This window comes from Ipomoea nil, unplaced genomic scaffold, assembly GCF_001879475.1.
Source record: "Ipomoea nil cultivar Tokyo-kokei standard unplaced genomic scaffold, Asagao_1.1 scaffold0980, whole genome shotgun sequence".
In the NCBI taxonomy this organism is placed as follows: domain Eukaryota; kingdom Viridiplantae; phylum Streptophyta; class Magnoliopsida; order Solanales; family Convolvulaceae; genus Ipomoea; species Ipomoea nil.
This window is the reverse complement of record NW_017617408.1, coordinates 231,959-239,966: the sequence shown is the minus strand read 5'-3', so window position 1 is coordinate 239,966 and position 8,008 is coordinate 231,959. Positions and strand designations below refer to the sequence as shown.

Below are 8,008 nucleotides of genomic sequence, written 5' to 3'. Positions count from 1 at the left end.
GCAATTAGATCAACCAATGAACTTAAAACATGCAAAATCAAACTATCAAATAAGTAGAATATATGTGACCGGGGCAACCTAGGCCAATTGATTTTGTAGTTGACTTAGTAATCATAAAGTTTCAAGTTCGACCTTATGCGAGAGCTGTCTATTGATTTTCTCATTTTGAGCTGGTTGTGATCGAAATTAGTCCCTTATAGAAAATATAGGGTCACAATGAGGAATTCACCGGCACAATATATTTTGATAAGAAATTTCAATTAAGCACGTTTTAAATTCAGTCCTCCAATTACACAAAATCTATAAGTTTAATAGCTTCATTAAGACTTATTTTTAAACCCCCCCCCCCCCCCCCCCCCAAAAAAAAAAAAAAAAGAAAGAAAGAAAAATACAAAAAAAAAATAAAAAATCACATCACAAGTTGCACAAGTGAAGTCACAAGTTTCCCAGGATATATTTCTATGTCTGTCATTGTCGTAGTTGAAAATGTAATTAATGTACATTGGAGCAAGGTTTGACATTCAAATTTAGCTTTCCTTTTACATTCAAACTGCACGAAAAGTGATGATAAGCCGCTTGCCTTTTCATTTTTGCTAGTGGTTAGCTTTTTTCTTTTTTAATCAAAAAATTTGAATTGATGTGTAAATAGCATCATCTTTGAAGAAATGTCTTAACTGAATTAGTTTTATCATAATAAATAAATATCAATACTATGAAAATGAAAAATCATATAACTTAAATTTAGCTTTACTTTATTTTCAAAAAAAAAAAAAAAAAATTTAGCTTTACTTTTAAAGAAGTACTATACCCGCTTATGACTTAATTGAATTACTCTCATCCCACGATATATATGCAATTACCAAAGCAGTATGAAAAAAATGGCATAATAACTTGAATGGCCCCCTCGTGTCATTAGATCACAAGCTCATTGAAAATCCCTTGTAACTTGAATCTAGCATTTTTTTTAATTTGAGAGTTGGTGTATGTATGTATAATTGTATATAATATAATAATAATAATAATAATAATATAATAATCGTCAAATAGTCATAGAAGAAAAAAATATACAATTAATTTAAACAAGATTAATTCTTTTTCCAACTTTGTAAGAAAACCATGCACTAGGCTCTAAGGAAATAGTATTATAAAAATATTTTAGAAAAAAAAAAAAAAAAAAAAAAAAAAAAAAAAAAAAAAAAAAGGAGAAAAAGGGTAAGAATAAATAAAGTTACAAAATAGCACCGCCCAACTATACCATTCATCAGTCACCACCACCTCCGCCATGCAAAGCCGCCATAGCCACCACCCCAAGTTTCTGTAGATTCAGCTTAACCACCGTGTCGGTAAACATACGGGTATCGGCTCCAGTGTTCCCTTCGGGGATATCGACGATGTAAGACTCCAAAACGACAGTGTAAAAGCCATTATTATTAGTAGTATTCTGGGCTTGGCGGCGGCGGAACTGGTTGACCGACGTGACGCTCCGGTAGTTATTGAGGCGGTGCTCGCCGCCGACGACCCGGAAGCTGAGGATGTGGTTGTCGTCGTCGAGGATCTCGAGGCGCTCGGTGCTGGTGGCGGCGGGGATGCCGGAGACGACGGTGACCTCCCGGATGCTACCGACGCCGCCGTCGCCGGTCATCCGGCAGCTCTTGATGAAATGCTTGTACTTCTCCGGATTGTCGAAGCGGCGGACGATCGGCCACACCACGCTCGCCGGCGCGTCGATGTGCTGCGTGATGAGAGACGTGCATGTGTTGGGCACCGGATCGAAGGTGTGGTACCGCCGGATCAACGGCTCTAGCTCCGCGAATTCCTCCTCCGTCAGCCCCTGCGGGATTTGGACCCTCTCCGCCATATCTTCAATTTCTTGCCAAATATAATAATAAATATCTGCAAGCTAAGGGCGAGGGGAGCTGAGATCACACAAACCAACTTCCTTTTAATTATAATTTCTACTGTGTTGCCTTATAGGAATGAATCTATACTATATAATATGAACAGTAGATCGAGACTAGAGGATATATATGTATGTGTGAATAGCTAGGCTCCATCCCCCATATATGTATTGTTAAAGCTTTGTTTTGTAGATGAACCCACAACCCTTTTGAGTGTAAATAAATCTTGTTTTATAATTATAATCAACAAAGTATTACAAGAAAGTAAACCAATCAGTCTATGAATATTTATAGTAGTTGACCTGCTCAAATTAAGGGAGTAAGAATTCGAACTTCTCATGACCTTATTAGTAGGCTATGTGGGTTTAAATTTGGACAAAAAAGGACTGAAAAGTATAAATTTGACCTTTTAATAATCACTAATGTACAAGTATCTGGGTCAATCATTATTCAATGAACCATATATTGTCCACACATTTGTGTAAACCATAAATAAAGAGTACATTTTTAATATATACTAAAAGTACATTATTTGAAAGTACATGACTTTATATATATATATATATATATATATATATATATATATATATATATATATATATATATATTATCAAATAATGTACATTCAGTACACAATTAATGTACTTTTAGTACATTAAAAATGTATATTACATTCATGGTCCACATAACTATGTGGACTATAATCTACACAATAATTTGTCATTTTGGGTCATGAAAGCTAGTTGATGCACATCTTGCAATTTCTCTTATCCACTCGTCTCTAGAGCAAGAGCTACAAGGGAGGGCCTTTAAGATTGAGATTCAAACTTATAAAAATTATGTCAATTAAACTATATATAGACTTGGGATTCAAACTTATAAAAATTATGTCAATTAAACTATATATAGACTTGGGCTTCAAAAAAAACTATATATACACCCTTTCAAAAAAACTATATATAGACATACACAATTTTAAAGTATTAATCAGTTCCTTATCAATTTACACCGTAACTCTCAAAATATCTTATACAAATTAATACTATGCAGAGATGCCGTATAAGAAAGTTCTAAAATATCTCTTACGATGACGTGTTTTAGGCATATAGATATTTTGATCATATTAAATGATTAAAAAAATTGATTTCTATTATTTTTATGATATATATAGAGATATTGAATTAATGAATTAGACAATATTGAATTATTCCCGAATATATTAATGAAATAATGAGTGTCAATTCATATTTGGTGTGAGGAGCTAAACCTGAGTAGAAATTAGAAGGTAAGATGGGACAGATTGATTGTGAGCAATGGGCATAAACAATTTATGTTGCAACCAAATCAAATGATTGAGTGCCATAAGATAAATACTTGGTCAATATGATTTACAATATGGCCAATGCCAATGAACAATAGTCAATTGATTAATGATAGATGTCTTTGATTAATTGCCAATGATTAAATCCACACTTTGTACTTTGGCTTTTGTGTGTGTGTAAATTGATCTAAACAGTAACTTTATAAAGTAAAATTATTTATGATATTTATTTTAGAAAAAAAAATTGAGAAATTTGTAATTTGTGCTCCTCACAAATATGCCAATTATTAATGTGACCTCTTAATTATTAGTGGTGTAAATGTTGTCCCTCAATTTACACCACTAATAATTCATGGAAGGGCAATATATGTCCGATTTTAAAAATTAAAGGCAACATTTACACCACTAATAATTCAGAAGTGACATTGATAATTAATACAGTATATTTGTAAGAGACATAAATTACAATTTTCTTTTTATCATAATAAAAATTTGAAAAATAATTAGCGGACATCAATTAAACATCAAATCAGACATATTTTATAGGTTTAGAGGTGCGGCATTTGTTTTAAGAAATGTATTTACTTTTGAGAACAAGAAATGTATTTACTTAGTGTCACATCTCCTGAAATTACACATAATCTAAAATTTATAGTGAATCTAATATAACTTAAACTTCCACATTGCCCGGCCATCTAGAGATAAAAATTAAACAAAATTAGAGGAAAAAAAATTAAAAGTATTAAACAAGATTAGAGAGCTAACTTTTAGAATATTTTACAACATCACATCTTATATAATGAGATTATTGTATTTTTTGTAACAATATTATAAAAAGAAAATCTAATTTCATCAAATATAGTATATTATTAACATACAAATTTTGTAAGAGATTATGAATTTTTCTTTTTTAATTATTTTCCTTGCCTACTTGAATTGAATATTTTGACTTTTGAGTATACCATTTTTATTTTCTCTTTTAGTCATTGAAATTTTGCCTTAAAAAATATTTAAAAATAAATTTAATATTAAATACGTTATCATTAAATTTCTTCAATGCTAAGAAATTTTCACATGGTAAAGTGAAAATATCATTTTTTTTTTTTAAGTTGAGTTAATATCAAAGCGCATAATAACAAAAACTGTACAATAAAGAAAATAAAGTGTATGTACTTTTCACTGCAATTAAATACGTATAATAACTCGCAAATCACATAGGATAAGTAAATTGCACTAGAAAAACTATGTATGATCCACTCAATCAAGCTCACATGGGCTTAATTCACTAGTTCAGTAGACAGTATTTGAAAAAAGAAACGACGACCAAGGTTCGAGCCTCGGCAGTGGCAAAGTAGGCAGATCCCTTGTATGCACCGGTATTTGGCCTGTCTGCTAAGTCATTAATTCATTGTGATTTACATCCTCCCAAATGTTATGTCAGACCGGAGTGTGGAGCCCTTAAAAAAAAAATTTAACTTTTTGAGAGAAGAATAAAATATTAATAATAATTAAACTTATAATATTTAAATATGTGAGAGCCGTGTTTCACTCACTCGATGACATCATCATTTAGTACTGAATAAACCCCTTTTAATAGAGATGGTATCTTTTGAGTATTGTAAAATGTTGGCACATAATATTCCCTTAAAATGTGGATAAACAATAATGGTTGGTCCATGATGACACAGTGAACATTATCATGTTTGGTGGGCTTGTTTCTTTATTTAATCATGCAAATTATTGGACATACATGACAGTAGATTTCGTTTTTTAAGAACTCACTTTTGTTAGTACCAAGGGTTGCCCACTTTCTAATTAAGGGATTAAAAAAATGAGTCATGGGCCATCTCATAACTATAATTAGAAACACAATATCATTTTTTCTATTAAATTATATATTATTATACTTTTTGGAGGTTTCTTAATTCTTGAAAAATGACAAAACATTAACATATGATACAACGTAACCTCAATCTAAGAATGATGCCTTTCGTCGCTTACCATATCAAGTAAAGGATTTTATCTACTGCGATATATTATATCATTTTGTCACAATCATCCAATAATTTTAATTTTATCATAATATAATATATTCTATAGTCACAATTCGTTAAGAGTTTTTTTCTTACTTAATAGACTTTAAAAATCTTCAATATTTTAATTTGTATTCTTCATTTCTTGCTTTCAAATTATAAAAACGTACAAGTAATAATATTTTTCTCTCTTTTTTTTTTTTTCCTTCAATTTTTTTTTTATAACTTTAGACTAATTGTGAATTTCTGTCGACTGATATACTTTTTGTTATCAACTTTTAAAATATACATATATACGGAGTAATAAATTTTAGATGGAGTAGCTAGCAATCAAATTGGTGGTACCTAGAAATATATAGTATTATTGCATTGGCATTCACATCCCCAAACAAAAAGACTAATCCAGTTGAGTATTGATTGTGCTTCATTTAGGATGTGTCTCCCAATGGTGTTACTGCATGTATATGAAACTCCTTTTACTTAAACTAGTATCTTTTGATAAGAAATTCATTATTATTATTATTATTATTATTATTATTATTATTATTATGTTGTTGTTGTTGTTGTTGTTGTTGTTGTTGTTGTCGTAAGTTTTGGAATGAAAAGAGTTTTATGTCAAAGGCTTTGTGATCAAATAGTATAACTGTAATTTTCTTAAATAGGAAGTCAGACTCACAAGTTTGAACCCCTGCAAATCAATAAAACTAAATAAAGAAAAAAAAAGTTTTACAAAGCCCCTAAAAGGGCAAAATAGGAAATGAGCTATCGTTGACAAGAGGCAAGCTGGTAGATTCGTGGATCATGTGAGGGGCTTAACAAACTAGCTGCGTGAACAAACATCAGCTTGCAGCTTGGGCCCCACTTACATCCATTTTCCATTTTTTAATTATTAATTTTTTCTAATAGGGAGTATATTTAAATACATATACGAAAAATTAAATAATAGAATTCAAACCTAACTCTTTGTTTTTTCTCAATGCTAATTACTTTTTTCTATTTTTGAAAAGTGAGTATTGCAATATATTACACAACAAAATCGAATAGTCAGTGAATATTGCTATTACAATTGACATTTTCTTGAGAAGAGTCACAGAGATGCTATATGAACACAAGGTGCTTAGCAGAGATATAGTAATTTAATAAAAAATTTTAAAATCATATATTTAATTATATTATATACACAAAGATACTTGATAAGTGTGCATTATAATTAATTAATATAATAACATCTTCTCCCAATTAATATAATAATATCGTTAGAGGGATACGTGGATTAATATTGAGTGAATGGTCCCTCCATTTTTGATAATTTTATATTTAAGTCTATGATCTTCTAATTCTAGAGTTCTCTTAATTAATAAAATAAAGAATTATTAAAAATACCTACAGAAAAAGAAAGAGTAAAGAAATAAAAAGAATACTTTTATTTTTGAAAATTTTGTCCCATATTATCTGTGGAGTTTAATTAACAAGATTTGATCCAAATGATTTATAATTTAAATTTTTAATAACATTTAATTTAGTGTAGGTAAATCAAATTTATATATGAAAATCACACCAAAAGTACTATTGAATATAGACATTTGTATTTTAAAATTATAAAAAAATATTTAAAAAAAATAAGCAAAGAACGAGTAGTATTAATAAATATTGTAAACATTGTGTTTACTTTGATTTTTCTTTTCTTTTTTTTTTTCAGATTTTCATTATTTATTTTTGCTTTCAATTTTTTTTAAAAAAAACGTTTACAAGAATCCAAAATTTCAAATTTCTTACCCAAATTTTATATTTACAATGCTATCAATAAATCTAGTAGAATTAATGATTGAAAAATAAGAAAAATGTCATGCAATTTTTATAAGGGTCACACTTGTGTGAGACTGTCTTATGGATCCTTATTCGTAAGACGAGGTGGATCAATATGAAAATGTAATACGTATACTGAAAAATTTAATACTAATTAGGAATAAAGTGTGTGTTTGTTACTTATAAGGGAAATGAGTTAATACCCAAAATCGTCATCGACTATAGTGGTTTTTCTCAATTTCGTCCTAAACGACTTTGGTGACCAAATATCATCCAAGACTTTTGTGTTTCGCTCAATTTAGTCCTCCATTTGTTATTCCGTCAAATTGGTGTTAAATAAAGGGACAATTCAGTAATGTCAATATTGATCTCTCTTTACTTTCAACTTGTGAAATGCGAAATTCCTCTTTCTTGTACGAATTACACCCAGAATTACTCCCGGACATGCAAATCAAATTTTATATTCGCAGTTTTAGGAGTAATTCTGGGGGTAATTCGTAAAAAAAAAAAAAAAAAAAAAGGATTTCGCAGTTCACATGTCTATGAGTAAAGAGATGCAAATATTAAAATTACTGAATTGTCTATTTATTTAACACCAAATGGACAGAATAATAAATGAGGGACTAAATTGAGCAAAAATACAAAAGTCTGGGACTAAATTGAGCGAAACACAAAAGTCTGGGACGATATTAGGTCACCAAAGTCGTTTAGGACGAAATTGAGAAAAACCACTATAGTCAAGGACGATTTTGGGTATTAACTCTAAGGGAAATTAGAATACTTTTTGAGAACAAATGCAATACTTTTATAGGACGTTTGGTTGGAGAGAATTTAAATTTCATTCCCACCTAATTGGAAAGACCACTAAATTCCTTAGTTTGGTTAGAAGGAATTGCAATTCCCTCATTTTCATGGAATTAAATCCAATGCCCCCTCCCCCCCCCCCCACC

At 30.0% G+C, this 8,008-nt stretch overlaps 1 protein-coding gene across 1 annotated transcript; it reads right to left on the bottom strand.

Annotated features, from left to right (window-relative positions):
- Positions 1–1,074: 1,074 nt before the first annotated feature.
- LOC109179785 (abscisic acid receptor PYL2-like) lies at positions 1,075–2,081 on the bottom strand. The gene is made up of 2 exons (XM_019329278.1): positions 1,204–2,081; positions 1,075–1,172 (listed from the first exon to the last, which is right to left on the bottom strand). Exon 1 carries the CDS (start codon positions 1,856–1,858, stop codon positions 1,262–1,264), a length of 597 nt encoding a protein of 198 aa, XP_019184823.1. The 5' UTR covers positions 1,859–2,081; the 3' UTR covers positions 1,075–1,172; positions 1,204–1,261.
- Positions 2,082–8,008: the final 5,927 nt, after the last annotated feature.

What these genes read in the sequence shown, in the direction of transcription:
- LOC109179785 (XM_019329278.1), bottom strand. Translation starts at nt 1,858, where the DNA reads ATGGCGGAGAGGGTCCAAATCCCGCAGGGGCTGACGGAGGAGGAATTC.